Genomic DNA, 23,193 nt, shown 5'->3' with positions numbered 1-23,193 from the left:
ATATTTGCAATGTCATTGAATCTTTGCACTGTTAGAGGATCAATAGGAGGTACTTTTTCATGTTCTAAAATGGTAATATTATGTAAAACAACCGAACATTTCGATACTTGTAGTTTTGGATAAAAACCCGTTTGTTTTAACTTCTACCTGTAGGGATATCGTAATATCAGCTCAATAGTTAGTCGAGTGTCGGAAACCTCTTAGCCGGCCAACTGTGTATAGTGTGCAGCTATAATCGTTGGTACCGTTTTTTTGCAAATGCAATACTCGAACACAATGTCGACGTTGAGGCACGGAACACGCGCTCGTCCTGCTGCAGGACCGACTGCGGATACGGTGCCGCGCATACGGCCGGGACAAGGCGATGCATGTTAGAAATTGTTTGTCTGAAAAGCATAGGCGCAAATAGGGGGGGGCTTTAGGGGCTAAGCCCCCCCAAACACTTCAATAGCCCTCCCAAACATTTTCTGATTTTTTTTTAGCCTTTTTAGTATTATTATAGTTTATGATGCAAAATTCAGTACCTAGGGCTTCAGCCCCCCCCAAATCTCAAACGCTATTTGCGCCTATGCTGAAAAGTCTTATTAGGTCGGACGAACGTATTTTCATGTTACGTACATAATACAAATTGTCGAAAAACGTAAACGACCTTTTCAACGATAATAATATGGCCATTTTGTGACAGGTAGATAAGTTATTTAAGATGAATAGTGACTTACTAGAGGTTCTTCAACAATCATATTTATCTAATCACGTTATAACTAATACGTATAGGAAATTTTCAATTCTGTCGAATTTTTTTCCATATTATTTAGTGTGTTTTTAGCATTTGCTATAGAATTTTCGAAAATAAAATAGTTCAAACTTAATGAGCATACAATATTATATATTTTTTCGTTTAATGAAATGTCTCGATTAACCGTGTTTGTTATTTATCCGTGGTTAGCCTTCCTCACCATTACCTCGGATAATCGAGGTTCTACTGTTTATTGTTCTGTGGTTCTATGTTCAAAATCGGTTTACCGTGAGCATATACAATATGCAATGAGAATACAAATAATGTTCGGATGTTCCTGTTATCATCAAGTTGCTCATATCTGAGATAACGATGTTATTGTAAACACGAATCAACGCATTGAAATTTGAAAAATAATTACTTTGATTGACCAGTCTTGAGTTTTAACTGTTTATTTTATGTCGATTATTTTCGTAAATTAACGTTACTTTAGTTCAAATTGATAAATAATATTATATCGACTTGAAACTGTTGTTAAAAGCCACTAGTGTAACATTACGTCCAATATAATTCTGTAAGTGAATTTTACTGCATGTTTATTTTATGATTCGTTTATGGTTAAATTTATTGCTAATTTTTAATAAACATTTTGTTGTAGGTTTTACTAAAGTATTCGTCATGGATTGGATGTATGATGGTATCAAAATACAAAAAGAAGATTATCTGTTGGGGAAAAAAGTTGACAAAAAATTTAATGAAACAACGGACGATGGTAATTTTATTGAACAGTTTATGTTTGAAAATTTTTAATTGCTTTTCCTCAATGTGCCAACAAAAATAAATGTTTGTAGAGAAATCAAATTTTACATTTAGATTAATATTCTATAAATTTTGTAGTCACTCTAAATTGGTGTATACAATATCAAACATTTTTATGCGTCAATTTAAAATGTTATAGTTATAAAAAAAGTCATAGGTGTGAGATATTAAATAATATAATCATGTAACTATTTAATTTTAAATACTTTCATATTATAAAATAACTTAAATAAGTTCAACAGCCATTACAATATTTAGTTATTTTTGGAATATTTTTTTTAGAAAATTAAATTATTTATATAATATAATAATATATAATAATAATAATAATAATAATAATATTCTTTATTACGGAATCAACTCTATTTACAATAATATTTATAATAACAGTATAATATACTAATTATTAAGTAATATATGCTACAATAATTTAAAAATAATATGAGTTATATTCTTTTTGATTTTAAATATAATTTAAGCATTGCAACATTAACAAAAATAAAAAATCAATATCAGTCACATTACAAAAATATTTATGAAAATAATAATAAAAAAAAGAAAATGAAAGTATAATATAATAAAAAACATATTTAACAATAATTTTAAATTTTAAAAATAACAAGAATTATAGAAAATTTGAATTATTTTCTTTTTGATTTTAAAAGTGATTTGAATGTATCGACATTAACATGATTAAGAACATCAATAACAGTTGCATTACCTGCTACCATTAAAATGTTTATTGGCGAGGTTTCTAATATATTTTTTTTTAAATATTTTTTAAGTAGAACAAGTTCTTAATTCGCGTATTGATTGAGGGTATTTTAAACTGTAAATGTTTGACAAGGAATGGACAATTAGTCGTACCAGTTATGAGTTTAAATAAAAATATTATATTTTATGTGTTCCTTCTGTACTGTAAAGAATCCATATTAAAAAAACCAGAAACTCCTTTATAAGCAGAATGGGGTTCTAACCTTTGGATATAGTATTTATAGGATAGATACCTTAAAAAGTTATTTTGAATTGATTCTATATCATGGGAATGAGAAATAGTTATTTATATATATATTTATAAAATTAAATTAAATTTATTAAATTGGCTATTTCAAGGCATAATATACATCTATGAAAATTAAGATTTTTAAATATATTTTAAGATTTAAGCTTATACTTAAACCTGAATAACTGAAGATTAAAATAATATTGTGTATATTTTTATGATATTAATTGCCATACATAAAAAAAGTATATATTAACTAAGGAGTTCAAGAATAGTTTATGTATTAATTAAATTGGTGTATTTATTTTTAGAATCAATCCTACCACCACAAAAATATCCAACAAACAATACATTTTCTCAAGTAGATATGACTAAAAAAATTTTGGAAGATCCATTGGTAAATATCAAAAAGCGTGAAATTGAATGTACACAGAAAATTCTACAAAACCCTATGCTTTTAAAAAAACAACAAAAGATGAAATTAGAAAAACCTTCTATTGAGGATCGCCAGTTAGATATGATATTAGTTAGTCGTTTAAAATCCTATGAAAAAGCTGGACTGGATCTTGCTAAAATATTATCTATTACGAAACATAAGGAAAAGAAAGATCATAAAAGTAAACATAAAACAGCTATGTCTAGTTCTGAAGAAGATGAAAAAAACAATTATAATGAGAGATTAACTGATAAACAAAAGAAAAATATACAAAGATCTGATTTTGAGCAAGACAATAAGAGACGAAATGAAAAAAAAACTTTTAAATACAGAGATCACAAACGCAATGAAAATAAAAATAGAAGTGATAGACACAGATCAGTTTCATCTTCAAATGATATTGATTCTTCTTCTAAAAATAAATTAACAAATCAGTATAAACATCAGAGAAATAAGAATCAAAAAAATAATAATAGTAAAGCAAAACATAGGTCAGTTAGTACAGATGAAGATGATGATCGTCAAAGTTTTATTAAAAAGAGGAATGAACATAATAAATTAATCTCTGAAGAAAAATGTCAACAACAAATAGATAGTATTTCTAAAGATAAATACAAATATAATAAACATATAAAAGAAGACAATAATAAAAAAGATGATAAATTTAAATTTAAACAGCAAGAAGAAAAAAATGAAAAGAAAAGATACAATGATAATAAGAGACACAAATCTCTAAGTTCAGATAAAGAGTTAGAAAAAAAAAAAACAGTTTTATCGACGAAATAGTTCTGATAGAGAACATGAGTCCAAGGTTTCTAAACATATAATAAGCAGTCATGGACATCGACCAAGTTCGAGTAATAGAAGAAGTAGATCAAAAAGTATTCAAAGAAGTAAAAAACATCAAAAAGGAAATGATATGATAAAAGAAAACCCAAAACGGAAGTCATGTAGCACTTCTAGCTCAGATGATGAGAGAAAAAAAAGTAAAGAAGTAAAGCAGTCTTCAAAGCGTCTACATAGCCCAGAATTTCATTCAGATAATGAAAAAAATGAAAACATTGGAAAAAAGAACTATGGATTAATAGTAAGATATTTTTATACTCAATTGATTACCTTTTATTAATTTATAATCTGTGGTGACTTAAGCACATGAGTTATTGAAGAGACCACGAATGCTCTCAAGTCCTTGGTATATAGATTTTTTTAAAAGTGCATATGAATTGTTTTAGGATCTTCTCTGGAAAACAGCTTTAAAATCTCATTTATTATGAACTTGATAATTTATGTGTATAATATAAAATATTAAAAATATAGCTAATATTATAAAAATAAATTTTTCACCAAACTATTGAATACAAATTATGAAAATAATTCTAATAGAATTGTAAATTAATGCAAATTTTTAATATATAATTATTGAAAAATGAATCAAGATTAAAACTTAGTTACTATGGTTTTGGATAGTATAAAATTAATTATTTTATGTAAAAAACCGGCAGTTAAAATTAAAAATTTAGTCTTTCTGTTTGTTTCAAAAAAAGAAAAAAAAAATTATTAATTTTGTTTTGATGATATAATTCCTGAAATTAAGAAGTAAAAATATTTTATATTAATTTTTTTTATTATTTAACAGATTCCAAAAGGTCTTAACATAAAAAAACCAATCAATAGTCCTCCACCGGCAAACATAAAAAAAAATACTATTGTTCGACCCAAATCACCACCTGTTAAGAAGAAGAAATTGACTGAAGAAGAAATGGAGCGAATGAGAAAAGAAATGATGGAGGATGCAAAAACTAGAGATAAAGAACGTTCTTCTAATGTTAAACGTTATAGAAGAGAAGATAAAAATGATGAAAAAAAACAAAAACCTTATAGTAAAGAGTTTTTAATGTAAGTACCAATTTATAAATTTTTAAAAGTAATTTTTATTACATTTTTAATTATTTTTAGTAAACAATTGGCACATGCAGCTTCACAAGTTAGCGTTGAAAGAAGTATCAAGTCTAACGTAAATAAACTTCAAAAGAATACAGATTAATTTATTACATATTATATAGGTACAATAATGTATAATAATGTATCAATAATGTATGATAAACTGTAGTTGAGTTAATATTTCTGTTAATAATTCTTTTTTTTTATCATAATTGTGTAAGCAGTTTATTTTATATTGACTTATACTTAGATAGATTAAATCTATAATGTTCCATATTACAATGAGCTATTTTTTATTGACTGTTTCAGTGTTCCAATATGTGTACAAATAATATTTTTATTAGTTATTATAACATTTCATGTTTGTTTAATTAATAAATCTTGTATACAAAAAATGTAATAATCTATAACTGCATGTATGCACTTGTACTGAAGCATTGTCCATGAAATATTAAATCCAGGATACGATTTTTTTGAATACCTCTTTAGGCAAGTAACTTTTTACAACTTTTTATTAACAATAACATTTTTTTTAATTTTAATATATTTTTACATATTGTATCAAATTTAATTGAGTTAATGTTTATAATATAAAAATTATTAAAATTGTAATTCAAGAGAAATATTAAGTTTATATTTCTCTTGAACTACAATTTTAATATTAGACTGACCTGGCTTATCATAAGTAATTTCACTATACTGTGCTTGAAATAAAATTGTTTGGCAATAATATCTATTCCAAAGTATAGGATTACTGATTTTTTTTCATGAATAGTAATAACTGATGATAATTCACATTTTTCTTCTTCACATCAGTTTATCAGTTATATAACATTAAACTTACTAGTACATATTGTATTGTAATATCTTAATTACAGAATACATTTGAGTTATAACCAGTAATTTTAAAACCAGCAGAGATTTTTCATTTTAATGTTCTTTCCAAACTAATCAAACACAGATAGTTGTGGCTATTTTCTTTAACTGCTGCACACCAAATCATCTCTCCAAGGAAAAATAATACAATTTTGGATAATCAACTATTATAATTGTTAATAAACTAATGTTATCTAATGAATGAAGAATCTATTTAAATTACCAATAAGATGTAAATATGTTACCACAGAACTTTGTTCAATATTTCAAATATTCATTTACCCATAAATCTATTGAGTTTATCTATTTATATTAACTAGTTTATAGGTCCATGCATTTACTACAACCATATTTTCATTGTCTTGATGCACTAATTCATCAAAAATTTGGATCCGCGACTGGTACAAAGTCAAACAGCTCATCGTTAGACGAATTACATTGTAAATAGGAATTAATATTTAACAATTATATTGGATCACTAAATAATCTATTGACGGAGTAATTGTTGAATGGGGATTTTGTTTTTGATAACAAATTGATAACTGTTGATGGTGTGATAATTCGTCGTTTTTATTTTCCTTTTTACTATTATATTTTGAGACCATTGCGAATTTTTAACCGTTTGTAAATAATAATCGTTCGGTCTTAACATACTTTAAACTATTAATTAAATTAATATTTGTAGCCGATATCAAAACATCGAATGTTCGAAAACGATTTTCGCACCATATAATAGTTCTACCATCGGATACATCACAAAATTATACTATGGAGGTTAATCATTTAATTAGAACCATAATTATTATTAAGACTTTTTAAACTTACATGTCGGTAGTTATAACTGGAATTCTGACAGTCATAAATATCATTATGTGTTACGTAATGAATATGGTACGACTTTTATTTTCCATAAATTGGGTTAAAATTAAATCAAAGTCATTTTCAAATACATGCCGAAAAAATTCTTAACTTATTTGACAATGTTTTGTGAATTTTCATAACATTTTCGCACTTGAAATCTTATGCCCAGACCATAACATTTTGTTTAGATTAAAACAACTCGTTATTATTATCATTGCATTTAATTGTTGGTGAAAAGATATGTTACTTTTTCGTTCAGTTCTTGTTACAGATATTAATCAAAAAATTACCACATACTTTTACTTATTTGATGTGTATGTACACTTTTAATGTTATGAATTATAATATTTGTAGATTCTGTGATACAGCAGTATCGTAAAATAGTTTTAAGTTCATATGTTTTATAAAATGTTTAAATCAGTTTTTCAAACTGTTGAGTGTTTTATTGTATTTCTTTTTTAAATAACTGTTTTAAAATATTCTGAAGATTTAGTAATTCAGGTTGTATTTATATATTTAATAAAATGTTTCTACATTTTTATCTATTTGTCAAAACTAATTTATTGTATGAACAGATGAATTGTTAAATTTTTTTAAATTCTTGTAGATCATATGAATGTATTATACCTATTTCTTATAGGTAAGCTTATAATTAATTACATTACTATAAGCCTTTCTAATTAGGACAATATATGATCGCTATAAAATTCACTTTTCACTATTATCTATGAGTAAAACTATTTCTTTAATATAATTAAATTGTATACTTTTTTTTTAATACTAAATGCTAATTCCTATTAATTTTTCATGATTAATATATAAATTATTTCTGAATCAATTATTTTAGGACCTTAGAAGATATTTAGAGCAAACATTAAACAAAGTTGAAGGTCTTTATTCAATTTTTATATCTGATTTTGATGGTGTAGTAATTCTAAAAGGTAAGTACTGTAATATATCTATTTGATATTTTATTTTCTTTATAATAACTAATTATTTCCAATTTTTATTTTATACTTCCCTATCTTCTACTATCTATATATTGAATGAACCTTTTATGTAAATAATATCTTGCTCTAATATGGATACCTCTTCTTTAATTTCTATTTTTGACTAATAATAGCTATAATATTTAGTCAGTATTTTGTTTAAATACATAATTTGTGTTTGCCATATCTGTATCTGTGCATTTTATATTTATGCAATTAAGGATGCATGCCTTTATATACCATTCAAAAAATTAAAACAAGCTAATTCAGTAGAGTTACTTTTTATTAATGTTTAATTAATTAATTAAATTATTATATTCAAATAAATTTATTAATAATTGGCCTTGATTATAAAAAGTATTTATAATTAATGCTATTGGGTTCATATGATACTTAAAATAAAAGCTTCAAACTGATTAAAATCTTTTTTTAATTATCCAGGTTAAACAAAATTATATGAAATTACATTTTTTAAATGTATACTTTTATTTAAATTCATATTTTTCATAATTTATTCATATAATTTGAAGTACCTTTGTAACTTGGTATACATAAATGTAATGTACTATATAACAAAATATAAGGTAATATTTTATAGATATTTAGGAATAAAATTAACTAGTAATTAAAAAAAATTTAATTCTGATTAAGTACCCTAAAAACAGAATTATTCATAATTAGCTTATAGATACATTTACTGTGAGGTAATCAATAATTTAAAGTGACAATTTATGTGATTTATTCGAACTTAATATTAGGCATCATAGATAAAATTATTAAACTAAAAAATGTTAATTTAATAATGTTTATTTATATTATAGCTCATGCCAATAAATCATCTGAACACAATTTCAATTTTAAACATTCGTTTCTGTCAGAATTTAATTCTGCATCGGAACAAGCAGGAAAACTAGAACTTGGAAAAAACAAAACAGTTATTTGTTTTTATACAAATAATCAAGTGTGTATTTAATATTTTTGAAATTGTATGTTTTTTGTGTTACATTATTTATTTATATTTTATGGGTAATCTGAAAAAATTAAATACAGTACAATAATGACTTTTAAGTTTTATAAAAAAGGAACAAGGTATTCACATATTACCTGTGTTTCATCACAAAATAAAAAATTCAAAATTAATATTATTTAAATGGTCCATAAAATTTCCAATCACTAAAAATATATATTTCAGACACTTATAAAAAAAAAAAAGTAACATTGAATTTTCATTTATTATTTATGAATATAAATTCAATGGACAAAACAATTTTCATTATTGAATTTTTCCAAACGCTTATATTCACTATATATTCACTATTTATTTGCTATTATTTTATTATTTTTTATTTATATTAATTTATATTACTTATACAGTTGAGTCGCGATAACTCAAAGATGAAGGGGGGATAAAAATTCACTTCGAGATATGTATTATTCGTGATATCTAACTAATTTATAGAAGAATTTTCTAGAATTTCTCATCAAGGAATATGTTAAAATAAACTTATTCTGTGGACATACTGTTTAGACCCTCCCCTCAATAAAATTTGTCTGAAATCAGTATAATATTAATACAGTTGTATGTTGAAAAATGATTGAATTAACTATAATAATGTTCTATTTCAGGTAGTCCAAATAAATTGCCCAAGATTTTTAGTAACATTTGTGGCTGCTGAAAAAGCAAATACTGGCAATATTTTGGGGTTAGAAAAGGTATTGGAACCATTGTTAAAAGATTTAAGAGCCATACAGTTTCCTTAGTTATTATTATTTTTGTTTTTGTATAAAACATATTAATTTTTTTCTGTTAATTTATAACTATCTATTTTATTGTTATATTTTACTCCAACATAATGTCAAAAAGGGTATAAATGTTTATGATCTTTATTCATTGTGTTAATTTTTAACTGTTAATACAATATACAGTTAGATTCACTATGGTATATATTTTATGGGATTTTTCCTTATAAATAAATGCCAATATATTTTCCATAAATAGTTTTTAATGTCAATCCCCAGAAAATATGTTATGGATCAGTTTGATAGTTTTTAAGGAACACTATTAGATAGCTCTAGAAGTTCTGGTTTTAATTAAGATGTAAATGTTTTGTTGTATATTATATTTTGTATTCTCATACATTTTTTTTTTTATATATAATTTATATATTAATTATTGAAACTATTACAAAACAAGATTGTTAGTTTCAAGTAAAATGTAATAAAAATAAAGATAAACTGAACATAATTTGGTACATCTGCATATATTTTAGTATGATATTGGTTAGGGTTTATTAACAAAGGAATTAATTATTTTTAAGTATATACTTAAACTCAAAATAATAATAATAAATAAAAAAAAAAATGTATAGTTAATAAAGTGATAGTTATTAACTATTGTGGGTTTATTCATTTAGTTACACATCATTATTATAACTTAAAAAGCAATTGATCAATACAATAGGCTTTAAATATTTATAAAATTTAAAATCGATCTTACTAACAGGATACTTATGAAGTAAATAATTAGTAAACTAAGTAGATGTGTATATATACATTTATATGTGTGTGTATATAATGACCAACAAAACTTAAAAGAAGATAATGAATAATAATATATTTACCTAATTATTTTTCTATCATGATTATTGATTTGCATAATATTATAGGTAAAATTATTATGGATATAAATGATGAGATCAAAAATATCTGGATCTGGTCAAAACGCTTGGCTACTTATGAAAAATGATTTTGATATAAAACATAGTTTGACAATACATTTGTTGTTTTCTGTAGTATTTACAAATTATTTAAAAATTCACACTTGAATATGTTTTTAAACTAAACTTAAAATATCCTATCTACATTTTATTTAACTGCAATCTAAATTTCAATACAGTTCAGAGTAAATGAAGCAAATGCCATCTCAAACACTCAAGAATCTCATTAACAATAATGATTGAAATACAGAATGTAAAGGAATCCTATAGATTTTATAATGTAGTACAGTATAGTGACAACTCACTTCACCTGCCTTGTATATTCATGCATAACATGCTCTGATTATTTCAATATTTTCTCAATCAAATTTTTTCACGACTAATGCTACTCCAAAACCACAACTCTTATCCTATTCTTTCTATAGTAACTCCACAATACTTATCCTCTATTAAATTCTCTTTTACGCTGTTCGAAATTCCGATTCATACTCCGATTATAGCACATTTTCCCCTATTACTTTAAACTGTACGGTTTTACTGATATTTTTTACACCTCTAAATTATTGCGAACGAAACGTAAAAATAAATAAAGAAAAGTAGATTAAATAACACTGGTCCCGAACGTAAGTCATTAGTTTTGTTAGTCGTACCTACAACGCCGGCGGGAGGGCAGCTGCCAGGGACTCGCCATTTTATGAGTCTCGCGCGCCATAATTATTTGTACGCCTGTGAAAAATTAAGTGTGGGATTTTAATCTTTAACTTCAATGTTATATTTAGTAGATAGGCAGTGCCATAACTAGTGTCAAAGACCCAAGTGCAGATAAATGTACATGGGCCCCTCTTTCTTGAGTTACATAAAAAAGTCGGACTGACTTCACACTATGGGAATTTTTTACTTCTTAGATCGGGTAGTATTTGTGGTTGTATTAAATGCTGAAATACTGATACTGAAACAATTCTGTGTAATGCTTCAACTTAGTAGGTAAACAAGATCACAATTGTATATCGAGGATATTTTATTAATAAAAAAAACTTGTAGAATAAACTACAAAGATAGATAAAATATATAATATGAATGTATGATTATGGATTTTATAAATATGATTTACAATAAATTATAAAAGTATAGGTACATATAAAAGTAATCTATTTATGTCTCTCTAGGCTTATAATTTTTCCCAATATTTAGATAAACAATTCCAAATAAAACGGACCAGACTTTTACATATTGTTGTATAGAATTAAATACAAGATAATAATACAATAATTATGAATCAAATTAAAAAAAATTGACGTTTAACTGTTATGGGCCCTTTGACCCTGCGAACCCCGGTGCTGTGCACCGCTTGCATCTATGATTTTTACGGCACTGTAGATACCTATATACTTATACTGAAGAATGCATAGTATAATAATAATAAATTATTAAACAACAATATATTGTTGACGCTTTGTGATGATAAAATATAATATCCATAATAGGGGAAAATACGATTAATACTACATGAACAATGAAATCTTAACCCTACAGTCTCTTATCGGATTTTTTTTGTTGTTTTATTTTCTAGAAATAAATTCGAATACAATAAATATCAACTTGTAGCAGCTACAGTGTAGCCTGTACTATACTTAATAAATCGGCTGTTTGTAATACCATATAAATTATATGAAAAAAATTAACTAAAAGTGTATTGAAATGTACTAAAAGCAGTCACGCTTACCACTTAGCTTAAAATTTGTATATCATAGAAAAGAGATAACATCCTTATCGGGGACGAATTTCTCATTACATTTTGTACGCCTAAATTAAAATCACTATTTTGTCTTTAATCTCAATTTGTATCAATCTCTTGTATCTAGCAGTATAGGTAATTAAGTTGTTTTCATTTTTATTAAAACTTAAACATGAAACTGAAATAGGTAATCGTAGTAAATATCTTAAGTTTGGCATAATTACAATTTTTAAATGTAAATGTATGGCTAAGTAAATAATTCTGAATTAGGTAGGTACCTATTAGCGTATTACATAAAATGGCTTGTCAGGCATTTTGTAGAGTGTTGAAGTCAAATGAACACAGAGTTATATATTTTAAGGAAAGTAATACATTTAGATAGTCTCTTGCTAGTCGAAATTTAACATAATGTTAAACTTGTTTTTCGGTATTTTTTTCAGAAAGTCAAACGGGCTAATTTTTTCCGAGTGTTGATTAACGGATTAAGATCGGGTTTTATATTTTATCGAGTTAGATTAACGGTTACAATTGAGGTTCGCTACTTAAATCCGGTGTTGGTGAGTTGATTCCCAAGACTTCATTTATGTATTAGTTGATTCTCGGGTTCATTTAAGGTAGGTATGAATTGATTCCCATTTATGAACGAACGATTTCGGTTTATTAGCATTACCCAGGAGACATCACTAGGAGGTCAGCCAAAATACGAGGAGTCTCCCAACATTTTTTTTTTTTTAGTGTCTTCATATTTTGAATCATGGTTATATGATATCCAGTAGCGTGATGAACGACGTTTTTTTAATACAATGTCTTAGTCCTAGTAACCTACCAAGGGGCTGTGTGTCCTTTGGCTCATGTATTTATGAACATGTTTTATTTAAACAATTAAATTGGCTAATTGCATACATTGAAAAATATTTTAATATGCACAAACTATAGATAGGTTAAGTATTTGAAAGAAATTAAAAAAAGTCTTATAGGTAGTACAATTGAATAGTTACATACATATTTATATATATATATATATACATATATTATGGAGTATGAGGAGGGGTGGGTCATTATTTATATATTTTGCTTAGGGTTTGAAATATGTTGTCCACGCTACTGACACTGACCATTAAATAATTTGTATTGATAAAGATTTTTTTTAAAAACATTGGAGTAACTACTTTTAAAGATAATTAAATTAATTTACATTTTATAACCTTAATTTATAGAAGGTAGGAAATTGTTTCCATTCGAATTGTAAGACATATAAGCTAATTTTTTCCAATAAAAAAAAAAAAAAATAATAACAACAATAATCATATAAATATGCACACAATAATGAGTATAATGAATAATACATTATAACAATGAGTACCACGTATAATCACGGTAAAATAAGAATCAAAAAATGGTTAGATAATAGTGTCAGAAGTTCGTTCTTCATCCCTTCGGTCCTTGGACTGGATAATGATTATAGGTGTATTGATTTTTAAAGAAAGAAATTATTATTCATTTCTTTAGTAAAACAATTTTAAGCAAAGCTCAATAAAAAAATTTACTGTTTATATATTTTATCATGTTTAATCTAATTGTTGGTTAGTTTTTTTTTTTTTTTTTTATCAACCTGTTTAACATTTTATTGTTTAACGAAGAAAACATTTTTTTTAACCAAATATTCAAAACATATTATTCCATCCGAGTTCAACATTTCATTATTTCATTATAAATGGATGGATCAATTTCTTTTAATAAACATTTAAAGTTGAAAATCTATGTAAAAATAGTCGATTCTGTGATAATTGTATACAAATTTAATTAACGCTAATAAACTATATATTAACTTTCAATTTTTTAATTTTTTCAATACCGTTAGGTGGTTATTATATGAGTAAGATAATATTAAATTGTTAAGTCTTAATATGCAAGAATAAAAATTTGATTACATAAAAACTTTCAAAAAATTAGGTATTTCTAAAAATGCTTTTTGTGCTTTTTCAAAACTTTTTTTGAAAAATGTTTTTGTATATGAATACAGGTAAGACACGAATATAAAAAAAGAAGAAATATGTGTTATTTATAAGTACAGTATAATTTCATCATAACAGAGTAATATAGTTATAAAATGAATAGTAATAATATAAGAATCAAAAAAAAAAGTTCGTGTAAGAACATATACGGAAAATAAATATAATAAAAAAACTAAAAAATTAAATAATGAACCAATTGAAATCTGAATATGCAATGATCAATGAATAGATATTGAGATTTTTCATTGACATATTAAATTTGAAACTTCGAAGAATCAAATGTTCTCATTGTCCGTAAATTCTTGCACCTTACTTGCAACAACTGTTACACTTTCGGGTTCATTCGTCGTAATCATTGCCACGTCCTCGACCACGTACAGTAGCATACCCACGGTATAAGCCGCGGCCAGCATCGCCTCTTGTTCGTATTCCACCTCCCTTAAAGCCAAAATCGAAGATCGCAGGACTTCTTCCTGCGCCTTACTTTTAACAACTGTTGCGATGTCGAGCTCATTCATCGCAGTCTTTGTCGCGTCCTCTACCTTGTACAGAAGCATACCCATGGTATAAGCCACGGCCAGCATCGCCTCTTGATCGTATTTCACCTCTTTCAAAGCCGCAATCGAAGACCGCAGGACCTCGTCCTGCATTTTCCACGAGAGCCGCGCTATTGAAGCCGGCTGAATCTTGTCCGGTATCACCGTTCCAGTCACCTGCATCGGGACATCTTCGCTGTCTGTTTTCTCTAACGACAGAACACATTCGTCCGTCACCACTGCAGTGGCATCGGTACAAAAGCAGCGATGGTCCACTGCCACTTTGCACGCCGATCGTTTGACCGCCACAAAACACTTAGTGTGCATAACGGTTTTGCAAGCTGTCAAAAAAAAAATTTTATGTTTTAATTAGAAATTCATCATGAGTATCGACGCTAATGTATATGTATATTATATACAATTTCGTAATATTAAATAAACAATAAAAATATAACAATTATATTTCTGGTCTATACTACTTATACTTTACTTACCTATGCATTTTATCATTTTTTTTAGTCGAAAGAAACATCTTTTTTTACAAATCGAGCATTTCTTTGGACTATAAATGATTTGCTTAACATTCTCATGGTTCGTTACACCACAGCTAACATTAGTAGCCATTGTCTATATGTAATTACTTTCAAAGTACACTATTATGCTCAAAGTTAAATGCGTTGACTGGTTTGATGTCAAAGCTGTTTGTGATTCAATAATCCATAAAACAGTTAAAAAGTAAACATATTCATAGTGATATCTACAGTTACGAAACAAGATCTGAAATTTGTTGATTTTTCGACACAGCTAAGAACATTATAATATGTTTTTATTACGATTACAATTTATAAGAGATCGAAATCACAATTAAATTACCTGGGTTCAAATATTAAATAAAGGATTATAATTGTAGCAGCAGTTTTATTTTTAATAAATTCCCATATTTGTAATTTAAATTTGAAATATATGTTTTTAAAAATAAGTTAGTAAAACACAAATTTGTAATTAATGAATATATTTCTCTCTATAGATTTAATGGGTACTGAACTGATCACATGCTCATTCATAGGCAATACTTCGTATACTTCCGTCGTTCAAATCATCTCGTAACACAAACGGAAAATTTTAGTATCAAAATTCTCTAAAGAACTTTTCACGACATCATCGGCATCTGCTTCACTTTTCTTATTCTTTATCTCTTTTAATTCGCTATTCATTTGACACCGAAGATTATATAATTTTCTATTGAATTCTACAGTATTAATTTTTATTTAATGAATTTGCAATCATTTCTGTTTATTTTGCCTTCTGTTGCCTGTCTCTATATTTGTTTAATGTACAATTTCAAAGTTCTGGTGACGACTCCAGAAGTTTAATTAGATTCTACAAAATATTCTTGTCCCATACAACATTGCATATCATAGACAGCATTACGAACAAATGTGTGTAAAAAAATATAAAATGATTATTAAAATGATAAAATAATTTAATATGCACATATGGTAGTTAGGTTAAGAAGTAAGGAAAATCCTATAGCTAGTACAATTGAATAGTTATATACTTATGTATTATTTAGTGATGGAGAGGGAGGGGTGGGTCATTATTTAAATACTTTGCTTAGGTTTTGAAATATGCTTGCCACGCTACTGATGGTATGATATATATTATTGACTTGGAAATTGCATTTTAGATTGTACTAGGTAAAAATTTGAAACACATTGTTTATAAAAATTAATATCTGCTAATGAGATTACTATTTTAGTTTACTCAACTTGAGTTTAGACTTTTCGTTTGTTATACACATTTATTTAAAAATGGACATTACGAATTGATATTGAACTTACAACGGTTGCAGAGGTACTGGAGAACGCGTATAAAATTCTAGAATGTTTGACTACAAAAATTGCTGTCTAAAATCAATTGTCATAAGCTTATAAACGATGAAATACCTGTTTTTTTTCGCTACTGCTATGCAACCAAGGCTTATTCTAAGAATTTTTATCAACGCATGCATATTTAAATGAAGTAATAATACATAAAATTTACTAGGAATACTAGGATGTATATTCACTATACATACTGTACTGTATATACTAGGATGTATATATCAAATATAAAATTAATATTCATATTCTAAAAACATATAACATACTCGTAGTAACTATTATTTGCTGTATTATATTATTATCACCTACAACAATAAATCATAAAACTCAATTACGCAAAAGTTTATTATCAAGTGCCTATCTAGCTTTTCTAAATTACTCAAAATAAGCCCAACTGCGCTTTAGAATAAGCCCTGTGTGCAACAATATAATACAAAGGGATCAACTCATACATACATATTTCTTAATAGCCACAGAATCAATTCACCGGTATCGATACAGGTAAACGGGCACCTGGGAATTAACTCATATGCTGCCTTTAAATGTATACACTAAAAACTTTTGATAAATTACCGTAAATTAATTAAGTAAATAAAAAATAAAAAGTCACGTATTGATGGTACTTTAATAGGATTTTAATAAGTGATTATTGAAAAAATGTATCGACTTCTAGATTGTTGAAAATATAAAAAAAAAATGTTGATATCTCTAATGAATATCTAATGAATCCGACTAATCATGCGCATGTGTACGTCAGTATAATATATAGCTGTCTAATACCTAAACTACCGATAAAAAATTACAAGTATATTTCAAAATTCTCGAAGAAATCATGTATATATGTATATTATGTGTTATTGATGAATCAAGTATGGTAATTACTATGTATTAAATAGCGCTCCATATTATGTTCACTACTTAATTATATCGGCTGAAAAAGTGATTGACACTAATTGAATTGGGGTTCAATAAATTTAAGTATATTTATTATAATAACTATGCTATGTATATACACAGATAATTTATCAGTTGATTGCTATTTAGTACGGTTTTTCTTGTGGCATTAAATGAATGAAGCCCCCGCGGTATAAACTTTCCTCTTTCTCTCTCTCTCTATATATATATATTGGTATGATAGTATGCACATACGTATAGGTACCTATGTATATTTGATTAATGAGTTTTACTTTTTAGAAACGTGTGTACTTCTGTTATGACTATACACGCCGTAATAAATAATCCTGAAATTGTACCTCGACGAAACCTGTGATTATTTCTGTTGGGGTTTTATTTAAAAAATGTGTATTGTTAATAAAAAAAAAAAATTGATGGTGCTGTTTTTAAAATTTTTATAGGACAGTGTTCATTTAGACCGTTTCGGTGTATACATATTTAAGTTATCCATAATATCAGTGACATAAGTAAAGGGAGGTTTTGGGGGTTCAAATTCTCATTGCCAAAATCCTTGCAAGTAAATAAATAGGCAATAATAAAAATAATAATAATTTAAATATATCAAATCTCCTCTTCCATAAATAATCATTACATATGTCGTTGCATAATATATTATTAGAAGCAAAATTAACATTTTTACGGATTTAGGCATTTAAGTTTTGCCTCCCCCCCCCAATTATTAAATGTAATACTACCTCAACCTATTTGAACTTCTAGACAATTTTTTTCTCACTTTTAGGTATCAAACCAATTTTGAAAATGTTCAATGCAAGTTCTTCAAATTGTAATGAGAACGTACAATAATAATATTTATGGACCATCATTAAAAAAACAATTGTTTGAACAAACAAGATTAAACGTCACTTTGTTTTTCGTAAATATGAAATAAGGAATTTCGTACTTTTTTTTTGTACGGATGATGTATTTTAACAACATTTGTCGGCCTCTAAATTTTGTTGCCATAGGCAGCTGCTTATTCCGTCTATTAGGGAATCCGCCTCTGTATATTAGGTGTAAGTTATAACCGTTTTTAATGTTTCGACAGCTTTCAATAATTAGTAATGAATATTCTTATATGTTGAGAAAAGTTTACTCTTACCTGATGAATATACGAGTATATTATGATTTATCGTTTTGTAGTGAAAATAATCAAAGTTATCGTAGTATGCGACAAGCCGATTTTATGGATATTTCAATAATTTCATAAAAAAATTGTTCTGAGACTGTTTAGAGATAAGTTTTTGTCGACAATGTCATATGGCGGATCGAGTTACACTATTTGGTCAGTATTTTTATTTCAATATCATATAATTATTACAATTATGTGCAAACGAAAACATTTCAACGGAAAATTTCTAATGCGAATGCAAAATAAACGCGTATTATTATAGTTGCATGTACCTACCCCAAAATCCCAAACAATCATGTATCCACTCCCTTGATAAATGGTAAGACATAAATCTACACTGGTCACAGGTGTTACGATAAACAAGACGAGATGTTTACCCATCTGTGTGCAGTAGCAGTTTGCATTTTTATACGAAGAATCTTCTGTGTAATGGACTGAAAATAAAAATCTATGCATACTTAACCACGATCAATCATAAACAGCCAAAGGAACAGAAGTCGAGTGTGTACTCGATGTATTTCATTAACACCATGCATAGTGCACTGTGAATAGTTGACGTGCACGATAATTAGCGTATGCGTGGTGGTTATTAACAAAAGGAGGTGTCTCGGTGGCTTCGTCTTTCCGCCAAAATCTATTCAACTACCTAAAATTATTTTCGATTACAATATTTCCTTAATTACGTGGGATACACTTATAATACACTTATAGGTATATATGATTGTTAAATATTTATATATTCTCACTACTCTACCCCTCCCGAGCAAAAAAAACATCGATGAAGACTCGGATGGTCGTTTCGATACAAAAAAAAAAATTATCATTTAAGTATTTTTTCTGTATTTTAGATCAGGGGTCGGCAACCCGCGGCGCGCGAAGCAATTTTTTATGGCCCGCACAAGGGTGGTTAATTTTTGTGTTTTATTTTTGTTCAATAAATTTTTCATGCAATTTTCAATACTATTCAATTCTTATTACGTTATAAATAAAATCATTATTATTATCTAATCGGAGTCGAAGATAATGATGGCTGCACTACTCAGTCATAGGATAAATTAAATATACTTATATATATTTAAAAATTAAAATTTTAAATACATTTAATCTATGTATTTAATACATTTAATCTATGGTCATTGTTACTTTGCGTTTATAGGAATTAGTATTACACCGTGATTACGTCTGCACGTGTGACTGTTTGCATTTGTTTATTAAATAGTTTTATTTTACAAGTGAGTTCAAACATTATGGCGACTAAAAAAAGAAAAATGTGTGATAAACATCGTTTTTTTAATAATTCTTTGATTGATTTATACTTTTTCGTCGAAAACAAAGGTAAGCCATTTTGTTTAATTTATCGAAAAATTAAATTTTTTCTTAAAAGCAATTTTTTCCAGTAACATTCGTATTTTTTACACTCATATTTCTATGTAAAATAATCAAATATAATAGCAGTACAATTATTAGTATATATCATATGTAAAAAATTTCTTTTAATGTGGCCCTTGATAAACATTTGATAAAAAAATATGGTCCACGTGGTTTAAAAGGTTGCTGACCCCTGTTTTAGATACATTTGAAATACTTTTGGACGGAAGTATTTCAAATATATTTTAAACTATTATTATATATTATATATCATTATTACATTAAATCGAAAAATATTTTATTAATATTATTATATTAAAGCAAACTAGTTTTTTTTTTTCATTTTGAGAGGAATCTACTCAATACAAATTACATTTATGAACCGCTTTAGTATTAAGTTGGAAAACACTGGTCTAGTCTACAATATCAACTGTACGATTAGTTATAAGCGTTGTAATAGTGCGTTCGCGCTCGTTTTTATCTGTTAAATATTCATAGAATTTTCAATTATGCATATTTCTGGTCCCTCGATTAAATCCATCATCAACTTTTTCCTCTCGGAGGGTTTTTTATTATACTTTAATTTTTTTTTACATTGTCAATTAATGGTCAAAACAAATATATTTATAATACAGATTTTTAAAAATAAATATCGATGGTCTTCTTATAATTGATAGTAGCGCTTTTGCGACTACACGATATATCTATAACAAAACAAGAAACCGGCTTTTGCGAGGTCCGCCTGCATGTATCATAGCAATTCTACGCATACTGCAGTTTTGTCCATTGTATATTTAACGAACGGGTGTATTGTCTAAAAAATAACCGAATTTGCAGCTCTCATAGATACTTTCGGTGTTTTCTAATAAAAATACATTAGACACACATCTCGTGTAATAATTTGTTGGCAAAGTACTTGTACAAAAAAAAAAAAAATTATAAAATCCCGAAGGCGACTTTTATTACACATGGTTGTTAAGTATTACTCGATTAATTATTCAACACTTAAATTATTTTGTCACGAAATCCAATAACTATTTGGAATTATTTCGTTAAATCCGCACTATGTGATGTATCCGAGGACTAACTGCAGTTGAGCGTCGTGCGGAGCAATACGTTTTGAGTGTTCGTAATACACCTACGCGTTTTCGGTGGCATGGGACAGGCGGAGAAGATCCTAATATAGTACAATGGGTATGGACGTTGATGGACGATAGTAAAAAAAAAAAAAAAATTGAAAGAAAAAAAGACAGGCATATTGTATCTATTTCTGTTTTATAGGCATGTTTCATAGTTAATGCAGTATAAAACAAGCACCCACCGCAAGGCCATAGCCAGAAAAAGATTTGTGGGGGAGGTGGATATAGAATATAAGTTTGTTTTTCGACTAGTAAATTTTAGAATTTCAAGTATAATAGACATTTAAAATCATTCAATTCTATTTTAAGAAAACATTTTTAGAGGGTCTAAGCCCTGATCCCCCTCATGGCTATGGCATTGTCGCAATATAATGCTGATAATACGAAATTAATAAAGTAGATACATATACAAAGTACGGACCGTAATATTACGATCGTTACTATTATTTCGGTGTTGTTCCGGTTGTTAATATAACGATTGTATTATAATTGTGGTCATGTATTATAAACACGGTGGTATGTGTGTGTGTGTATATGTTACTGATATATTTTTTTATAACGATTTTTTTTCTTCGGAGTATAAATATTAACTGGCATACTACTTTTACTATAATCTTACTTTACGTTAAATTCGAAGTTTTCCACCCTATAAAGGATTTTTTTTTTTACTATAGAATTTGAAATCTGTAAAAATATTTTCACAATAAGAATTAATGTACACGAAACAATTTGAAATCATAAGTAATAATAAATTAAATTATGTAAAAAAAATTTAATTATTTCATACTGAGGCTTCAGTTGGTTATAGGTGACAATTTTAGATGCTTTATGGGGTTACCTGGTTAGCGTGGACGGGTAATTTAGAAATCAACGGGTAGCCAATGGTTGTGGATATTAGAATGAAGTCGTTTGTAGAATGTTTTTGGTAATGTTTTAGATTATTGGGTTGAATCTTTATGATGAGTATCGTTAGAAACTGAGAACATGGCTTTAGTTATTTTGCGGAGACATTTAATGTTAATGGTATTTGAATGTTTGGCTGTTTCCCTTAACTTGATACCATAAGTTGGAATTTGTTTGAGAAGTAGCTTATGTAGAATAAGTTTATTATTAAGGTTAATGTGTTGTGATGTGAAAAGGTGACATAATTGGCGAGAAACCTTCACCCTATATGGATATATTTTTATTGTGGCGTAGAACTACTTAAACGTTTACTGTTCAGGGTTTTAAGTGAGAAGTAACGAATATTTTCACCACCCAAATTTCTTTTATGATTGGCTCGCAGTGCAATATGGTATTTGGTCTTACACAATGTATAATATAATTAGCTGAATTACCCGGCCTTGCCAGGAAGAATAAATGTGATTGCTCAACTCCTTTAGGGTGTAAATTGGTAAGCAATGTTTTTTAAAGTGTACATTACCTAAAATAACGTTTAAAATAAAGCACTATCCAACGCTTAAAACTTTTGAAAACCAAAAGAAAATATCTATATCTGTATTCAATATTTTTCTTTGAGTCCTTACAGGTCTGTCGTGCTTATTAAAACGTAACAACATTAAATTAAAAACAATAGTAATTAACTACAGATAAAAATAAATTTATATGAGAATTTATAAATAATGAATAATATGAAAGAGTAGGTAGTATTTACTCGTAATTATCACAACGATTAACATATAGTTGAACACACAATTGATTATCTGTCCGAGTTCCTGGATTATTAGGTTCGTTTAGTAGGCGATACTTAATGATTTTCAATGGGATTGATTTGATTCGATGCTGCTGCGATTCTGTGAATTCCTGGGAGATTTCTTTAATAGGTAGCTGACGTAGCTCTGTTAATTTTGATAAGATTTTCTTTGTATTTTTTCACTATTTTTACATCACCTTCAGGATTAGTTTGTTTGTACTATTTTGTAGTTTGTTTCATTTGATCTTATCTTACTCAATCGGAACACCTAACAGGGCATTTTTTTTTTTTTAGCGATGATACTGTAGTAGAATTTTTTGAAACATATAATTCGTCTTAACCCGTAATGCTTACTCACCCCTA

The 23,193-nt window shown here is 27.2% G+C and overlaps 2 protein-coding genes across 2 annotated transcripts; both read left to right on the top strand.

The window, feature by feature from the left end:
- The first annotated feature begins 1,112 nt into the window (after positions 1-1,112).
- Positions 1,113-5,463, top strand: LOC112692562 (pre-mRNA-splicing factor CWC25 homolog). Its single transcript, XM_025567275.1, is given in 6 exon segments — positions 1,113-1,310; positions 1,395-1,508; positions 2,870-3,758; positions 3,760-4,081; positions 4,631-4,890; positions 4,951-5,463. Coding segments are annotated over 5 exon segments (1,653 nt in total). The 5' UTR covers positions 1,113-1,310; positions 1,395-1,414; the 3' UTR covers positions 5,039-5,463.
- Positions 5,464-6,367: 904 nt separating this feature from the next.
- Positions 6,368-9,604, top strand: LOC112692564 (ragulator complex protein LAMTOR3). The gene is made up of 4 exons (XM_025567276.1): positions 6,368-6,585; positions 7,520-7,613; positions 8,483-8,622; positions 9,288-9,604. The coding sequence occupies exons 1-4, from the start codon at positions 6,580-6,582 to the stop codon at positions 9,420-9,422; spliced, it is 375 nt and encodes a 124-aa protein (XP_025423061.1). The 5' UTR covers positions 6,368-6,579; the 3' UTR covers positions 9,423-9,604.
- Positions 9,605-23,193: the final 13,589 nt, after the last annotated feature.

Source organism: Sipha flava, unplaced genomic scaffold (genome assembly GCF_003268045.1).
Source record: "Sipha flava isolate LNK unplaced genomic scaffold, YSA_version1 74_pilon_pilon, whole genome shotgun sequence".
NCBI lineage: Eukaryota > Metazoa > Arthropoda > Insecta > Hemiptera > Aphididae > Sipha > Sipha flava.
This window is presented reverse-complemented; position numbering and strand designations above follow the sequence as displayed.

Coding starts and splice junctions, on each gene's coding strand:
- LOC112692564 (XM_025567276.1), top strand. Junction 7,614..8,482: donor TGGTGTAGTAATTCTAAAAG/GTAAGTACTGTA, acceptor TTTATATTATAG/CTCATGCCAATAAATCATCT. Junction 8,623..9,287: donor GTTTTTATACAAATAATCAA/GTGTGTATTTAA, acceptor GTTCTATTTCAG/GTAGTCCAAATAAATTGCCC.